General features: G+C 47.2%; 1 protein-coding gene and 2 long non-coding RNA genes across 3 annotated transcripts; 2 read left to right on the top strand and 1 right to left on the bottom strand.

Moving 5' to 3' along the window:
• Window positions 1-2,078: 2,078 nt before the first annotated feature.
• Window positions 2,079-6,445, top strand: LOC140420518 (uncharacterized). Its single transcript, XR_011946420.1, has 2 exons — window positions 2,079-2,249; window positions 4,849-6,445. It is a non-coding gene; the product is annotated as an uncharacterized lncRNA (long non-coding RNA).
• Window positions 6,446-11,066: 4,621 nt separating this feature from the next.
• LOC140420511 (uncharacterized) lies at window positions 11,067-15,788 on the bottom strand. The gene is made up of 2 exons (XM_072504520.1): window positions 15,588-15,788; window positions 11,067-13,008 (listed from the first exon to the last, which is right to left on the bottom strand). Exon 2 carries the CDS (start codon window positions 12,649-12,651, stop codon window positions 11,644-11,646), a length of 1,008 nt encoding a protein of 335 aa, XP_072360621.1. The 5' UTR covers window positions 12,652-13,008; window positions 15,588-15,788; the 3' UTR covers window positions 11,067-11,643.
• Window positions 15,789-15,893: 105 nt separating this feature from the next.
• Window positions 15,894-17,575, top strand: LOC140420512 (uncharacterized). Its single transcript, XR_011946414.1, has 2 exons — window positions 15,894-16,157; window positions 17,209-17,575. It is a non-coding gene; the product is annotated as an uncharacterized lncRNA (long non-coding RNA).
• The last annotated feature ends 1,289 nt before the right edge of the window (window positions 17,576-18,864 follow it).

Below are 18,864 nucleotides of genomic sequence, written 5' to 3'. Positions count from 1 at the left end.
TCTAAACCTTGCCCCTCGCACCTTAAACCTATGCCCCCTAGTAATTGACCCCTCTACCCTGGGGAAAAGCCTCTGACTATCCACTCTGTCTATGCCCCTCACAATTTTGTAGATCTCTATCAGATCGCCCTTCAACCTCCGTCGTTCCAGTGAGAACAAACCGAGTTTATTCAACCGCTCCTCATAGCTAATGCCCTCCATACCAGGCAACATTCTGGTACATCTCTCCTGCACCCTCTCTAAAGCCTCCACATCCTTCTGGTAGTGTGGCGATCAGAATTGAACACTATACTCCAAGTGTGGCCTAACTAAAGTTCTATACAGCTGCAACATGACTTGCCAATTCTTATACTCAATGCCCCGGCCAATGAAGGCAAGCATACTGCATGCCTTCTTGACTACCTTCTCCACCTGTGTTGCCCCTTTCAGTGACCTGTGTGTGGACCTGTACACCTAGATCTCTCTGACTTTCAATACTCTTGAGGGGTCTACCATTCACTGTATATTCCCTACCTGCATTAGACCTTCCAAAATGCATTACCTCACATTTGTCCGGATTAAACTCCATCTGCCATCTCTCCGCCCAAGTCTCCAAAACAATCTAAATCCTGCTGTATCCTCTGACAGTCCTCATCGCTATCCGCAATTCCACCAACCTTTGTGTCGTCTGCAAACTTACTAATCAGACTAGTTACATTTTCCTCCAAATCATTTATATATACTACAAACAGCAAAGGTCCCAGCACTGATCCGTGCGGAACACCACTAGTCACAGCCCTCCAATTAGAAAAGCATCCTTCCATTGCTCCTCTCTGCCTTCTATGACCTAGCCAGTTCTGTATCCACCTTGCCAGCTCACTCCTGATCCCGTGTGACTTCACCTTTTGTACTAGTCTACCATGAGGGACCTTGTCAAAGGCCTTACTGAAGTCCATATAGACAACATCCACTGCCCTACCTATATCAATCATCTTTGTGACCTCCTCGAAAAACTCTATAAAGTTAGTGAGACACGACCTCCCCTTCACAAAACCATGCTGCCTCTCACTAATACGTCCATTTGCTTCCAAATGGGAGTAGATCCTGTCTCGAAGAATTCTCTCCAGTAATTTCCCTATCACTGATGTAACGCTCACCGGCCTGTAGTTCCCTGGATTATCCTTGCTACCCTTCTTAAACAGATGAAATATGGCTAAGCCTGTCTCTCTCTCTCTGCAGGAATGTCCTGCAAATCCTCGGGGTCCTTCCCACCCAAATGAAAGAAGTAATCAGCGTATTGATTTTAACATTGGATGATTTGGGAAGAAAGATAAAAGATAGGGAGACATTGGAAAGGAAACAGCAACCTCGGAAGGATGTTCATGTTAACCATCTGAACCCTGTCGGCCAAAGACAGTGGGAGGTTGCCACCTCTGCAAATCTGCCCTGACCTCATTAACCAGCCGAGCAAACTGACATTTCTGAAGAGAGGCCCACTCGTGGGCTACCTGGATTCCCAGATAACCAAGCTGGATCTGGCAAGGTTAAAAGGCAACATCCCCAGGTCAGCCCCCCTCTCTGGGGGATCACCAGATAATATGAGCTCTTGTCCGGATTTACTCTGTACCCAGAAAAGGAGTCAAAACTCCACAGAAGCTTCATTATCTCATCCATCATGGAGACTGGGTCCATGATATAAAGAAGCAGATCATCTGCATACAGGGACACCCTGTGCTCTCTCCCTCGCCGCTCTAACCCTGTCCATCACCCGGAAAACCTCAACATAGTAGCCAATGGCTTTATTCACAGTATTATCGAATTCCTACAGTACAGAAGGAGGCAATTCGGCCCATCAAGTCTGCACCGCCCCTCTGAAAGAGCATCCTACCTAGGCCCACACCTCTACCCTATTCCTGTAACCCAACCACCCCCTTTTGGACACTAGGGGGATGTTTATCACGACCGGTCCACCTCACCTGAACATCTTTGGACTGTGGGAGGAAACCGGAGCTCCAGGAGGAACCCCACTCAGATACGAGGAGAAAGTGCAAACTCCACACAGACAGTCACCCAAGGCTGGAATTGAACCCGGGTCCATGGTACTGTGAGGCAGCAGTGCTAACCACTGTGCCACCATGCCACCCCAAGGCAAGCAGAAGCAGAGACAGTGGGCAACACTGCCTTGTGCCCCTATCCAACTGAAAATAACCTGAGCTCAGCATATTTGTATAAACACTAGTGGTGGAGGCCTTTTAACAAACGGATCCAAGGTATGAATTTCTGCCCCCCAATCTGCTCCATTAAGTTAGATGGGTTCTTGATTAATAAGGGGATCAGGGGTTATGGGGAGAACGCAGGAGAATGGGGATGAGAAAATATCAGCCATGATTGAATGGCGGAGCAGACTCGATGGGCCGAGTGGCCTAATTCTGCTCCTATGTCATATGGTCTTATGAAAGTCACCACCACTTTGGCCACCCCGAAGGAATCACAGACCTGGGCATAGATCGGTCAGACTAGGATCCAAAACACAATTAAAGTCTCCCCCCAAGATTAGCTGATGTGTGTCCAAGTCAGGAATAGAGGTCAGTAATTTATTAATATAAACTGTGATCGTCCCAATTCGGAGTGGACACATGTACTGGGACTATCAAGGTGCCCACCAAAGACCCACTGACAATCACGTGTCTCCCATTCGGATCTGTCAGAATTCGAAAAGCTGAAAAAGAAACGCTTTTACTTATCAACACTGCGGTCCCCTGGGACCTACATCTGTCCCACCCAAGCCTTCCGTAACCGTGTCGGATCCTGACCCGCAAATGGCTCTCCAGCAAAAACACCACATCCGCATTCAAACTCCTCACATAAGCGAATATCCCTGATCTCTTCACTAGACCGTTCAACCCCCTCACATCCTCACATTCCAAATGGCCAGTCGGATTGAGGGTTTACCCCCACCCACCCCATACCCCAGTCAGCCATATCCACCAAAAGAGATCATTCTAAAATGACTGAAAAAGTATCGGCATCGAGCCCACCTGAGTCGGCCACCAGGCCCCCAACAAAACAGAGCAAAGAGCAAGCTGTAGTCGCTGTCGATAAACCTTCCCCAGCTCCCCATCCCCCAGCTCCCCATCCCCCAGCTCCCCATCCCCCAGCTCCCCATCCCCCAGCTCCCCAGCTCCCCATCCCCCAGCTCCCCATCCCCCAGCTCCCCATCCCCCAGCTCCCCATCCCCCAGCTCCCCATCCCCCAGCTCCCCATCCCCCAGCTCCCCATCCCCCAGCTCCCCATCCCCCAGCTCCCCATCCCCCAGCTCCCCATCCCCCAGCTCTCCATCCCCCAGCTCCCCATCCCCCAGCTCCCCATCCCCCAGCTCCCCATCCCCCAGCTCCCCATCTCCCAGCTCCCCATCCCCCAGCTCCCCATCCCCCAGCTCCCTGCCTCTCATTAAAACCACAACCAAAAGCCCGAAGAACCCCCCCAGACCCTTAGCTCAACAATCCTTAACCCCAAACAGAACCAGCGCACTCAGCCCATTATCTAAAACCTATACTATGTTAATGAGCTGCAGTTACCCCCACCACTTCGTTCCCATTAACTACCTTCTTCAGCTCGCAGGGCAACTCCCCCCCGGGGCATATAAAACTGAGTAACCATAACAAACCCCCCCCCTCCCACCTGCACCCAACTTTAAATAAAGGAAACCCCCACCCCCACAAAAAAAACAGTCAAATACAAACTGGTACAAGAAACCCCAACAAGACCCCAAAACCACAATCCCTCTCCAAAAACAACAAGACCCCATATATAATACAAACTATACCGAGCCTGAGCTTCCTCACAAAAGCATCGGCATCATCCAGCGCCTCAAAAGTAGTGGTCTTTTGAATTACAACTCACTGGGAGGTGTGCGGGGTAAACCACCCCAAACCGAACACCACGTATGAAAAGTGCAGCCTTGGCCTTGATAAATGCCGCCCTCTTTTTTGGCAGCTCCGCCCCCACATCCTGATGGGGCCTGATGGCATGGCTATCCCATTTGTAGTTACGGTGATCATTCGCCCACCTCAGGACTTGTTCCTTATCCCGGTAACTGTGGAACCTGACGGTAATTGCCCGAGGTGGCTCTCCTGGGCAAGGCGTCTGACAGAGCGAGTGATGGGCCCCAACCAGCTCAGGAAGGAACAACTGTTCACCCTCCCCACCATCTTCCCAAACATCCTGGACGTGTATTCAGTCGGGTGCGGGCCCTCCAATCCCTCCAGCAGCCCCATAACGCAAAGAGTTTGTCTCCTGAAGCGATTCTCTAAGTTGTCTACTTTGGCACATAGAGATTTGTTATTATCAGCCAAAAGACCATTTTAGCCTCTAAAGAGACAATCCGCTTGCTCTTCATCGAAAGAGCCACCCCCATGCCCTGCACCCTTTACCGTTTATCAATTGAATAGGAGCTGGGGGCTCCTCGGTTGATATAGGGAAATCCTCGGAGATAGTCGGCTGTTGCTAAGATGCCCATGAGCATCTCAACTGACAACACTATAACTTTCGCTTCGGCAGCAGCCGCCGCCATTTTGTTTTCAATGAGCCTGGAAAAGAATCTGAATCGGATGACAATTCTTTGCCCGCTGGCTTCTTCAAACTTGGTTTCTTGGACATTTCCACAGTAATTGAGCTTTATCCCATTGACAAATTTGAAATATCCCCAAACCCCCTCAAAGACCGGGTGAAAATGATGGAAAACAAAGTCCCCGGATGAGAGCTGCCTCATATGCGGCCGCTCCCGACATGTCGCAACCGGAAGTCCACGTGTGTTCTGAGTTTCTGTCCTGTACTGACACTGATATGTTTTGTAAATTGTTTTTACAGGATATTAGAAAAGGAGGAATTACAGACAGATATCTCAAACTAAGCGTCTCGATCAGATTGAGTCACTCGATTCATTAGGGCATGAACATCATCGGACTTTGAATCGAGAAGGAGAAATGTTTGCCTCGTCTGTTGGCTTGAGAAGATTTTAAAACATCAGTGTGACTGGAAAAGCACCGAGACACACACACCCGAGTGAGAGTGTTCCAGAGCACTGACTGTGGAAAGAGATTTAACCAGTTACACAGCCTGAAAAAACAGCAGGAAGAGACCGTACACGTGTTCTGTGTGTGAACAAGGCGTCAACTGATTGTCCGCCCTGGAGAGACACAAATAGACCCAAAATATGGAGAAACGATGGAAATGTGGGGACTGTGGGAAGGGATTCAGAGTCCCATCTGCGCTGGAGATTCATCGACGCATTCACACTGGGGAGAGGCCATTCACCTGCTCTCAGTGTGGGAAGAGATTCACTCAGTTGATCAGCCTGCAGATACACCAGCGAACTCACACTGGGGAGAGGTTGTTCACCTGCTCCCAGTGTGGGAAAGGATTCACTCGGTTCGATAACTTGCAGTCACATCAGCGAGTTCACACTGGGGAGAGGCCGTTCACCTGCTCCCAGTGTGGGAAGGGATTCACTCGCTTATCCCACCTGCAGACACACCCGCAAGTTCACACTGGGGAGAAGCCATTCACCTGCTCTCCCAGTGTGGGAAGGCATTCACTCGGTTATCCCACCTGCAGACACACCAGCGAGTTCACACTGGGGAGAGGCCATTCACCTGTTCTCAGTGTGGGAAGACATTCACTTTGTTATCCAACCTGCGGGCACACCGTCGCGTTCACACTGGGGAGAAGCCATTCGCCTGCTCTCATTGTAGGAAGGGATTCACTCGGTTATCCAACCTACAGAGACACCAGCGAGTTCACATTGGGGAGAAGCCATTCACCTGCTCTCCGTGTGGGAAGGGATTCACTCAGTTATCCCATCTGCAGGCACATCAGCGAGTTCACACTGGGGAGAGTTTGTTCACCTGCTCTGAATGTGGGAAGGGATTCCGTGATTCATCGCAGCTGCTGAGACACAAACAAGTTCACAAGTGATTACAGGGGTTGGATTCTACCGCCCCCTCAACATTGTCCCTCGTCTGAGGTGTGGTGACCCTCAGATTAAATCGCCACCAGTCAGCTCACTCTCTCCCTCACAAAGGGGGATGCTCTTATGGAATTCTGACAATGGTACCAGCCAGTAACAAGGTTAAGATAAGTGAGTTATGTATACACGAGACCCAAGGATGGTCGATGAGGGGGTCTGGAAGGCATCATGAGTTCATGAGTAACCCCCTAGCTGTCCATGAGCTGATCACGCAATTCCCTGCTGCCCAGTAACCACTTTCATTGGATCTACCAGTCAATGTGTGTAATCTACAATCATTGTGATTGGATCGTGTCCGGCTGAGTTGGGCTGACTAACTATTTGAAATTGTATAAATGATGATGATTCTCTTTGTTCAGTGGAGAGGTATCTGCCTTTGCCCAGAGGCTTACTCCCCGCCGGCGTTACAACAATAAACTGTTTGATGTTTGAAGCAGACCTGAATGTCGAGGGATTCTTTTGGATTCATTCCCGCTCACAGGAGCATAACCTACTTTTGTATTCAATTCCCCCACAATAAACAATAACATTCTATTAGCTTTCCTAATTACTTGCTGTACCTGTATACTCGCCTTTTGTGATTCATGCTCTTGGACACCCAGATCCCTCTGAATCTCAGAGCTCTGCAATCTCTCACCGTTTAGATAAGAAGCTTTTTTATTCTTCCTGCCAAATGGACAATTTCACATTTTCCCACATTATTCTCCATTTTGCATATTTTTTCCACTCACTTAACCTATCTATATCACCTTGTAACCTCCTTATGTCCTCTTCACAATTCACTTTCCTACCTTTCTTTGTATCATTGGAACATAGGAGCAGGACTTGGCCATTCAGCCCATCGAGCCTGCGCCAACATTCAATACGATCATGGCTGATCATCCACTTGAGTGAGTCTGTGTGAGTGAGTGAGTATGTGGGGGTGAGTGAGTATGTGGGGGTGAGTGAGTTTGGGTGAGTGAGTGAGTCTGTGTGAGTGAGTGAGTCTGTGTGAGTGAGTGAGTCCGTGTGAGTGAGTGAGTGAGTCTGGGTCCCCCACACTATCCCCATATCCCTTTGTGTTATTGGTATTTAGAAATCTGTCAGTCTCTGCTTTAAACACACTCAATGACTGAGCTTCCACAGCCCTCTGGGGTAGAGAATTCCAAAGATTCACAACACTCTTGAGTAAAAAAATATCTCCTCCAAGACCGGTCCTAAGTGGCTTCCCCGTTATTTTGAAATTGTGTCCACTGGTTCCAGACTCCCCAACCAGGGGAAACATCTCACCTGCACCTCCCCTGTCTATTCCTTTCAGTATTTTGTAGGTTTCATTGTGATCACTTCTCATTATTTGACACTAGAGGATACAGGCCAGGTTTCTCCAATCTCTCCTCTAAGGGCAGTCCTGCCATCCCCGGAACAAGTCTGGTGAACCTTTGTTGCCCTTTCCCTCTGGCGACAAGGGCAGTAAAACTGCACACAGTCCTCCAGCTGCGGTCTGACCAAGGTTCTACACAACAGGTACATTCTGGACAGTCTCATGACTTTGCATTTATTTTATCCTGGATAGTATGGGGGAGGCGGTGGCCTAGTGGTATTGCCACTGGACGAGTAATCCAGAGACCCAGGTATTATTCTGGGGTTCGAATCCCACCAGGACAGATGGTGAAATTTTAATTCAATAAAAATTTGGAATTCAAAGTCTAATGATGACCATGAAACCATTGTCGATTGTTGTAAAAACCCATCTGTTTTACGAATGTCCTTCAGTGAAAGAAATCTGCCATCCTTACCTGGTCTGGCCCACACGTGACTCCAGAGCCACACAGATGTGGTTGACTCTTAACTGTCCCCCACTGTAATGACCTAGCAAGCCACTCAGTTCAAGGGCAATTATGAATGGGTAACAAATGCTGACCCAGCCTGTGATGCCTCCATCCCAAGAAAAGAGTTTTATCAGGTGGATCTAAAATAAATACATTTGTCTCTGTTCCATTGAGTCTACAGCACAGGGCCAGGCCAGTCGGCTCAATTGGTCTCTGTCAGTATTTATGTTCCGCATGAGCCTCCACCCAGCCCTCTTCATCTCCCCCCATCAGCATCTCCTTCTATTCCTTTCTCCCTTGTCAAGATACAGCTGTTCATGCAGCATTCATGCTGTTCACCTCAACCACTCACTGTGGTAGTGAGTTCCACATTCTCACAACTCGCTGGGTAAAGAGGTTTCACTTGAAATCCCTATTGGATTATTGAACCCCTGAAAATGGATTGAAAATGCACGCAGTATTTGACAGAGATTGGATGAATTGTCAGCGCAGATGGGGCAGCACGGTGGTGCAGTGGTTAGCAGTGCTGCCTCACGGCGCCGAGGTCCCAGGTTCGATCCTGGCTCTGGGTCACTGACATGTGGAGTTTGCACATTCTCCCCGTGTTTGCGTGGGTTTCACCCCCACAATTGAAAGATGTGCAGGCTAGGTGGATTGGCCACGCTAAATTGCCCCTTAATTGGAAAAATGAATTGGGTACTCTAAATTTAAAAAAAAGAATTGTCAGCACGGATAGAGATAAATGTGTGTCCTGATAGACATTACAGAGACTTGTTTGAAAGGTGACCAAGGCTGGAATCTAAATGTTGAAGGGTATTTGACATATTGGAATGCATGAAGCTCGGAAAAGATGATGGGATTGCTCCTGTTCATTAAGGATTACATTAGTTCAGTACAGAGAGATCAACTTAGCCTGAACGTTAAGGGTGTGGAATCAGCTTTGCTCGAGATAAGAAATAATAAGTTACAAGGTCTCTTGTGTGAGTAGTTAATGGGCCTCCTAACAGTAGTTACATTGTAGGTAGAGTGTACAGGAAGTATTAAATAAGGCTTGTAATTAATGTACCACAATAATCATGGGTGACTTTAGGCATCAGTTAGGACGATGAGCCTGACGAATATTAATCATGAGGAAGTGACACCACAATGAGAAACTGACATCACACATCAGCAAGGTGACCGATATCCTTCAGAGAGCAATCAGACATTGATCGTGCCCCATTTAACCAATCAGGGACTGATCATGGGCTGCTTGGGCCAATCAGAACCACAGGAAACTACCAGCCATGCGTAGAGGTAGGTACTAGAAAGGGTTAATGAGCTACAATTCTCGAGCTCGGTGCACAACTCAACATGAAGTAAGAGGATAGACTTCAGTCAACAGAACAAGAGACAGCTCCACAGTCACCTGGAAGCTGAGAGCTGGTGATCCAGAGTGAACGGACTGATCCACTGCCTTTGTTAATTATTGTGATTTTGTACTTATTACAATTAACTTAATAAATTCTGTGACAATATTCTTGTACCTGGAATGGTCTGTAACTAGTCAGGAGCTGCAGGTAACTTTCACAACACAGTCTGACATGTAATTGATTTGAGTGTTACAATTGAGATTGGAGCCAAACCCGGATCTTACAATAGGATCGAATTTCACATTTCATTTGGGTATCCTGCACTAACAGTGATGGCTTTTGTAAACTCCTTTTACAGGATATTAGAAGGGGAGGAGTTACAGACAGAAATTTCACACCAAACATCATATCAAAATGTGACAGAGTCACTCGATCCATGGGAGCTGAATATCATCGACCTTTGAATTTAGAATGAGAAATGTTTGTCTATTCTTCTGCTGAAAGAGATTCTTATACATCACTCAGTGTACAGGCACTGAGCCAGGCTCATCCGAGTGAGGCATCACTAAAAAAATCCATTTTATATTTTGCAGCTCACTCAAAGATGGAAATTTCAGCACACGTTTCTCCATCTTGTATTTTTTAATGTTTTGTTTGCCCGTTAAATATCCTTGCCCTCTGGATGTTTCATTACAGAACTCAGCTCGAAGACATCAAAACTTGTATCCAGCCTTGCCTGTGGGCCCCATTCATCAATTCAACTTTGCAGCAGCTCAGTCCCAGCTTTGGAAACATCTTCATCTTTCTGTGAGGCCCCGGCCCCATTGACTGTGACAGGGTTCATACTGTCTCCCTGAGATTGTTGATGTAAAGTCACATCAGACCCACACTGCCCGATTTCCAATCCAATTTATTTAAAGGTCCCAGAAGCCTGGCTCCAACCTTAAATGTTGTTCTGATCCTGTCAGTAACATTATTTTGGAACTCACTAGTACCACCACATAGGCAGCCATCAACATGCATCATAAAGATGCCCGAGAGTTTCCTGCCTTCGTACCAATAAAGCACGGCAGCTTCTGCCTTCAGGTAGGGACAACCTGACTTGGACAAAACTGATCTAACTGAGAAGTGCCATACACTTGAAACATTGTTCAAAACATAGACAAACTTATTGAACTTCCAAAGTCTTCGATCTCCATCTGGCACCGTAGGTGGTTGCAGAAACACTGCCCTCTGGAGGAGATCCCCCAGCGCAAATGCAGCTTTTATGTTTCTTGACTGAAGGTTCCGAGAAAATGTCACGAAAAGGGCCAAAGAAATTTCAAATTTACCTTTCCCGCTGTGGTCCACTCTGACCTCTTTCTCTCCAAAGACTTCTTCAAATTCCCGCGTCACTGACCTCACCTTGGGCCTTATAAGTTCCATCTGGTTGGACCTTTTCTGTGCAGATCCATCGATGTGATGATGCTGGCTGACCCCTATCTGGGACCTCTGAACACACGCCAAACTCTGTCCAACTGCCTAACTCTTTCTGTTTCACCTCCCGTATGCCTTTATCCCCTCATATTTTGGCAGCTACAAAACCCTCTCGGTCACGGGGACTTCAGTATCGCCCCCAAACATATCCTTGGTGTAAAACCGACAATTCCCTGCCTGAAATGTTCCAGTTATTGAAATTGCATTGAATGGATGTCAAAGAAACAGACCAGAAGCAGCTCCCTGAGGTTCTGAGGAGTCCCCAGTGGTCAGTCAAACTGAACTAAACACGGGTGGTATAAAACAAACAATACTCACCCCGGTATCTGCTGTCCACGGGGACTTTCCTTTAATCAGAGCCGTCAGTGGATCCTGTTCCTGACACCAGACTGTTTTGGGACAAATGTCACTCGGAGTCTAGAGTTGGGTAAAGTTTGGGAATCTTTATTACAAACATGTAGGGAATGCTTCAGCGAACCGAAGCATCTCAAGGAGTAGTTACAATAACACACGTTTATACACAGTACAGTTGCAGCTGTTTTGTCTGCAGGTTAGTGGGAAAGTACAGGATGTACTTTAGCACCTTGATACTGCCGATACTTCCAGTCAAGGATGTTGGGGTCCCTGTCGGGACAGGAGATGTGTTGGTGAAATTTTGGCAGTACACTCGAGGTTGGCCTGGTTGAAGTCCCCGGCCACGATGAACAAGGCCTCCGGGTATTCTGCTTCATTGTTATTTATAGCAGTGCGGTGTACAATTCATCAAGCGCCTTCTTCACTTCCGCCTGAGGTGGGATGTAGACCGCCGTGATGATGGCAGAAGAGAATTCCCATGGAAGGTAGTTTGGACGGCACTTCACAGTCGGGTATTCCAGATCCGGGGAGCAGTAGTTCGCCAGGGTCACCACGTCCGAGCACCAGGAGTTGGCGAGGAGACAAACACTTTCACCCACTCCAGGTTCAGTCCTGGATGTGATTAACAGCAGAATCTAACCCAACATCACCTGTGAACCCTTTGGTGTTTCAGCATGTTGGACGACTGAGTGAATCCCTCCCCACAGTGAGAGCAGGTGAATGGCTTCTTTCCGGTGTGAACTCGCTGGTGTCTCCGCAATCTGGATGATGTTTGAAACCTCTTTGTGCAGTGAGAGCAGCTGAACGGTCTCTCCTCAGTGTGAATGCGCTGGTGGGACATCAGTAGCTGAGCGCTTTTGAAACCCTTCCTGCAGTCAAAGCATTTAAAGGGCCTGCTCTTGGTGTGAGTGACATTGTGGCTACGCAGGTTGGATAATTGAGTGAATCCCATATCACACACAGAGCAGATGTACGGCTTCTCCCCGGTGTGAACTCGCTGGTGTCTCTGCAGGTGGGATAACTGAGTGAATCCCTTATCACACACAGTGCAGATGAACGGCTTCTCCCCGGTGTGAACTCTCTGGTGTCTCTGCAGGTGGGGTAACCGAGTAAATCCCTTATCACACACAGTGCAGATGAATGGTCTCTCCCCGGTGTGAACTCGCTGGTGGGTCTGCAGGTTGTGTAAATGAGTGAATCCCTTATCACACACAGTGCAGATGAATGGCCTCTCTCCGGTGTGAACTCGTTCGTGTCTCCGCAGGCTGCCAATGTCAGTGAATCCCTTATCACACTGAGAGCAGGTGAAAGGCCTCTCTCCAGTGTGGACTCTTTCGTGTCTCCGCAGGCTGCTAATGTCAGTGAATCCCTTATCACACACAGTGCAGATGAATGGCCTCTCCCCGGTGTGAACTCGTTCGTGTCTCCGCAGGCTGCCAATGTCAGTGAACCCCTTTTCACACACAGTGCAGATGAATGGCCTCTCCCCAGTGTGAACTCGTTCGTGTCTCCGCAGGCTGCCAATGGCAGTGAATCCCTTTAAACACTGAGAGGTGAAAGGTCTCTCTTCAGTGTGACTGTGTTGATGCCTTTCCAGCTCGTGTGGGGCTGTGAATCCCTTCCCACAATCCTCACATTTCCATGGTTTCTCCATGGTCCAGGTGATCTTGCGTCTCACCGCGTTGGCCAATCAGTGAAGCCTCGTCCACACACAGAACACCTATACAGTCTCTCCCTGCTGTGAATGGTGTAGTACTTTTTCAGATTGTGTCACTGGTTAATGCTCTTTCCACAGTCAGTGCTCTGTAACAGTCTCACACGGGGTGTGTTTGTGTCTCAGTGCTTTTCCAGACACACTAATGTTTAAAATCTCGTGAAGCAGACAGAATAGACAAACATTTCTCCTTCTAGATTCAAAGGCCGATGATCCCAAGAATTGAGTTACTCAGTCAGTTCTTGATGTGATATTTAGTTTGAGATATCGGCCTCAAACTCCTCTCGTTCGAACTTCCTGCAAACAGATTTTACAATAGTAATCATTGTTAGTACAGGATAGAAACTCAGAACAGACAATTCTAGTTTATATCGAACATTCTTTCCTCTCTCTTCCCCTGAAATGCTGTAAATCTCAATCCCACACACTCCAAGGCAGGCCAGCAGCACGGTTCAATTCCCGTAACAGCCTCCCCGAACAGGCGCCGGAATGTGATGACTAGGGGCTTTTCACAGTACCTTCATTTGAAGCCTACTTGTGACAATAAGCGATTTTCATTTCATTTTCATTGTATCTAATATTCACCCTCCCAATTCTCCTGAAGGTGCTGATTCAGGCTCATTGACAGATCCAAGCTCACTGCTTCCTGTCCTGGACACAGAGACCTGAAAATCTTCATGCAGGCTGCCAGACAGATATATGTCGATATTACTGGATGAAAAATGTGTGTAATATACAGATTGTATTCACTTATTTTCCCTCCCAGTTTTCGTGAAGGCGCTGATCAACAAATCTAAACTCACTAAAACCTGTACAAGAGTAGAGAATCTCCATATAAGTATATTTACTGATTAGAGGTAGGGAAATTCTGAGGAAGAATTTTATTTAGTCATGACAGGGAACTCACTGCCCACAAGGGTTGTGGAAGTCGAGGTGATCAATAATTTAAAGTAAAATAGGATGGTTACTTGAAGAAAATAAACTTGCAGGTGAACAGGGATATCGAGGGGGAATGGGACTGACTGGATTGCTGTACAGAGAGTCAGCATTGACTTGAGTTCCCAAATGGATTCTGTCAGTGCTGCAATGACTATAACTGGAAATATATAATGTAGGTACAGTACTACGTTACAAAAGTAGAAATAATAATCCATGTATTTTATTACAGAACCATCAATAATATCTACAATACATACCATATAACAACACTAGACATATCTCTGTCCAATATTAAATTTTTAAAAATTAATTTACGGGATGTGGACAATGCTGGTTAGGCCGGCATTTATTGCCCTTCCCCAGTTGCCCTTCCGAAGTAGTGGTGAGCTGCCTTCTTGAACTGCTGCAGTCCTGGAGGTGTAGGTACATCCCCTGTGCTGTTAGGGAGGGAATTGCAGGATGTTGCCTCAGGGACAGTGAAGGAATGGCAATATATTTCCAAGTCACGGTGGTGAGTAACTTGGAGGAGAACTTCCAGGTGGTGGGCTTCCCAGGTTTCTGCTGCTCGTCCTTCTAGATGGTAGTGGTTGTGGGTTTGGAAGTTGCTGTCTGAGGAACCTTTCGGAGTTACTGCAGTGTATCTTGTAGGTGGTATACACGGCTGCTACTGTTTGTCGGTGGTGGAAGATTTGAATGTTTATGGAAGGGGGTACAATCAATTAGGCTGCTTTGTCCTGGATAGAGCTTCTTTGATGTTGGAGCTGCACTCATCCAGCAAAGTGGAGCGCATTCGATTACACTCCTGACTTGTGCTTGTAGATGTCTGGTGGACAGGCTTTGGGGTATCAGGAAGCGTGTTACTCGTCGTAGGATTCCCAACCCTTGATCTGCCCTGGTAGCTACAGTATTAATATGGCTAGTCCAGTTCAGTTTTTGATCAATGGTAACCCCCAGGATGTTGGTTGTGTGGGTGTCAGCGATGGGAATGCCACTGAATGTCAAGGGGTGGTAGTTAGATCCTCTCTTTTCGAAGATGGTCATTGCCTGGCACTTGTGTAGCGCGAATGTAACTTGCCACTTATCAGCCCAAGTCTGGATATTGTCCAGGTCTTACTGAATTTGGACATGGACTGCTTCATTATCTGAGGAGTTGAGAATGGTGCTGAACATTGTGCAGTCATCCACAAACATCACCACTTCTCACCTTATGATGGAAGGGAGATCATTGATGAAACAGCTGAAGATGGTTGGGCCTAGGATACTGCCCTGAGGAACTCCTGCAGTGATGTCATGGAGCTGAGATGATTGACCTCCAATCACCACAACCATCTTCCTTTGTGCCAGGTATGACTCCAACCAGTGGAAAGTTATCCCCCGATTCCCATTGACTCCAGTTTAGCTGGGGCTCCTTGATGCCATACTAGGTCAAATGCTGCCTTGATGTCAAGGGGAGTCACTCTCACCTCACTTTTGGCAGTCAGCTCTTTCGTCCAAGTTTGAACCAAGGATGTAATGAGGTCAGGAGCTGAGTGACCCTGGCGGAACCCAAACTGAGCGTCCAGGAGCAGGTTATTGCAGAATAAGTGCCACTTAATAGGACCTTTGATGACTCCTTCCATCACTTTGCTGATGATGGAGAGTATTCCGACAGGGAAGTAATTGGCTGGGTTGGATTTGGCCTGTTTACTGACCCCATCAATGCCAGCCATCTCCTGGAGAAACCAGCCCTTTAATTGTGAACATCCTTTTAGCCAGACAAATAAATGTGTCAAGCTGAGGGAGCAAAGGATGTCAATGTCTTTAAGAGAGAGAGAGAGAGAGACCTGGGCCAAGCTTTGCAGAGTCCGCACCCTCACTTCCTTTCCCTTCAGTTGCTGCAAGTGACCAATTAAAAGTGAGAATGAGAAAAGGGGGAGAAAATAAAGTGTTTTACTCACAGATGTTGCAGACAGGAGTCTGTGTGAAGCTCAAGCTCATTCAGGGTTCAAGGAACAACAGCTTTGCTCCGCAGAAACCTCCTTTTCCAACTTCCGCATCTGATTGGCGGAGGGGCAGATTATTTCCGGTCCTCCCAGTCTTTCCATTGGTCAACATCTGAGCGGAAAGGTCAGCGGAAGTGAGCTCTCCTGCGCATGCGGAGCTTCCCCTCTCCCTAAGACTTGCGCAGTCCCGGGTCATGGGAGGGGGACATCACCGACGGCCGGAACTGTCAGCCGGTTGCCTGGACACCGTTTCGAGGATGTGTTGGGGAAGCGAGAAGAAAGGGTGGGGACGGGGCTCGCGCGTCCGCGCGCCTGCGTGTGCGCACTAATGCATTGACGTCGCCGCGGAGCGGATCGATTCCTATTGGCTGATTTAGAGGATGAGCTCCTTTGTGATGTCACAATGTGGAGATTGGACAATGAGTTTCAGACTAAAACTTCCTCCTCTGGGCAACATCTGGGAATCAAATCAATGTCTCCCCCTTTCAGAAGTTCATAATGTGGAGATGCCGGCGTTGGACTGGGGTGAGCACAGTAAGAAGTCTTACAACACCAGGTTAAAGTCCAACAGGTTTGTTTCGATGTCACTAGCTTTGGAGCGCTGCTCCTTCACCTGAGGAAGGAGCAGAGCTCCGAAAGCTAGTGACATCGAAATAAACCTGTTGGACTTTAACCAGAAGTTCATAAGATATAGGAGCAGAATTAGGCCATTTGGCCCATCGAGTCTGCTCTGCCATTCGGTCATGGCTGATCTCATCCTGGCCTTATCTCCACTGTCCTGAGAGTTCTTCAGAACCATTGAACCCGATTAAAAATCTGTCCAACTCTAAATTTACTCACTGTCCCAGCTCCACCGCACTCTGGGGTAGTGAATTCCACATATTCACAGCCCTTGGGAGAAACAGTTTTTCCTCAACTCTGTTTTGAATAGGGCAGCACTGTGGACCAGTGGTTAGCACTGCTGTCTACGGTGCTGAGGACCTGGGTTCGATCCCGGCCCCGGGTCACTGTCTGTGTGGAATTTGCACTTTCTCCCCGTGTCTGCGTAGGTTTCACCCCCACAACCCAAAGATGTGCAGAGTTGGTGAATTGGCCACACTAAATTGCCCCTTAATTGGAAAAAAAAATAATTGGTTACTCTAAAAAAAAAATTTTTTTAATTAAAACTGTTTTGAATTTGCTACCGCTTACCGTGAGACTATTACCTCTTGTTCTGGAATGCCCCACAAGAGGCAGCAGCCGCTCCAAGTCTACTTCATCTTTCCATTTCTTTTCTCATCCTGAGGGGTCATTGGTAACTTGCAGCAACTGTAGAGAAAGGAAGTGAATCTAGTCTATATGTTCCACACATTTTGAGTTCAGTAATATAGACATATTTATGTCTGGCAGTCTGCATGGAGCTTTTCAGGCCTCTCCAAGATGGGAAGCAGTGAGCAGGGATCTGTCAGTCAGCCTGAATCAGCACCTTTAGAGAATTAGGAGGATGAACATTACAGAGTGAGAATGGAGGGAGAGTGTGTTGGATGGAAACTAGAATTGCCTGTTCTCAATTTCCATTTATAAATTCCTTTTACAGGATATTAGATGAAGATTTGCAGAAAAAAAACGAACGTCACGTCAGGATTTGGAAGAGTCACTTGGTTTATCAGGACCTGAATATCATCAGGAAAACTATCACTGCAAAAGACACTTCTGGGGTGAAGGATTGCCAGTCAGGCAAAGGAACAGAATGGAAGTAAACACAGGAATGAAGAATCACATTGGGCTGGTTCCAGGAGAATTGAGTGACAACTTCAGCGACAAAACCATGGAGTGTGATTTTTGATTGTCTTAAAAGTAAAAGGGCTACATTCTATTTGTAGTTTAAGGGATACGTTCCCTATAAAAATAGTGTTTAGGCATTGTTGCTTCTAGTTTGTTGCAGTAAAAATCATAAAACATGATGTTTTTGTCTTATGTCTCATTAATTTGTTCACTGGGTATAGAATTTATCTTTTAAAATTCCTGATCTTTTCAGAGATCTTACACAGTTGGTTTTGAGTCACAAGTTTCAACTTCCCATTCAGCCTCAGGCAACTTGCTGTCTCTTTGTTGCTCATGTCAATGACAGCCCAGTAACAGAGCTGAGGGCTGGAGATGCTGTGACCCATTGTAGGAGCTGGGATCAGTAGAAAGAAGAACCGTTGTTTCTGGTTGAGCTTTGTGTGAGGTGTCTGACCATGATGATATATGCAATAGCTAACCAGGTAATATGTTGTGATGAGGGTTTAGAAACAGACCCTGGGTAGACGAGTTCAGTGAAGCTGTGGGCTCGTCAGCTGTCCAGTGAAACCAGGCATCCAACAGCCACATAGACCTCGAATATTGGACACTGGGTTTAATCCTGTTCTGTATTAAACAGGAGACCTAGTTGATACTGGGTGATTGTGATATAGTTAATCTTAGCCTTTATTCAAAATTGAATAACATTGATTCAAGTAAAGTAACTACCATGTCAATCTGTCAGTAAAGTGGTGTCAGTTCATGCAGATCCATGTCTGAACTCAATTCCATCACTTATTTTTGTTACTGACTAGACTGTCTCTCTCTTCTCTCCTCTCTCTCTCCTGCCTCTCTCAGTCTCTGGTGCTCCTTTCTCTCTGGTGCCTCTCACTCCCTCTGCTTCCTCTCTCTCCCTCTGTCTCTCTCAGCTGCCAATCACTCTCTCTCTTCAGTGCTTAGGAAGGCAGGTGGGATAGTTTCCTTTGGTAGCCGAGGGCTGAGATTATGAGAACAGGGAGATTGTGCTGGAACTGCATCAAACACCAGTTAGACCACAGCCATATTACATGAAGGATGTGATCACACGAGAGAGACTGCAGAGGAGATTTATTTATTTATTTATTTAAATTTAGAGTTCCCAATTAATTTTTCCAATTAAGGGGCAATTTATTTTGGCCAATCGACCTACCCTGCACAACTTTGTGTTGTGGGGGTGAAACCCACGCAAACGGGGGGAGAATGTGCAAACTCCGCACGGACAGTGACCCAGAGTCGGGATCGAACCTGGGACCTCATGCTGCCTGCTGCAGAGGAGATTTATGATGATGTTACCAGGGATGGAGAATTTTAACTATGAGGAAATATTGGATCTCCCCAGTGTGAATTCGCCGGTGTACAGTGAGTTGCTCCGATCGCATGAATCTCGTCCCACAGTGAGAGCACCTGAACGGTCTCTCATCAGTGAACAAGC

Source organism: Scyliorhinus torazame, chromosome 5 (genome assembly GCF_047496885.1).
Source record: "Scyliorhinus torazame isolate Kashiwa2021f chromosome 5, sScyTor2.1, whole genome shotgun sequence".
Taxonomy (NCBI): Eukaryota; Metazoa; Chordata; class Chondrichthyes; order Carcharhiniformes; family Scyliorhinidae; genus Scyliorhinus; species Scyliorhinus torazame.
The sequence above is the reverse complement of the archived record's forward strand: the minus strand, read 5'-3'. Positions and strand labels throughout refer to the sequence as shown.

Excerpts from the sequence above, each read along its gene's own strand:
- LOC140420511 (XM_072504520.1), bottom strand. The coding sequence starts at position 12,651 with ATGGAGAAACCATGGAAATGTGAGGATTGTGGGAAGGGATTCACAGCC.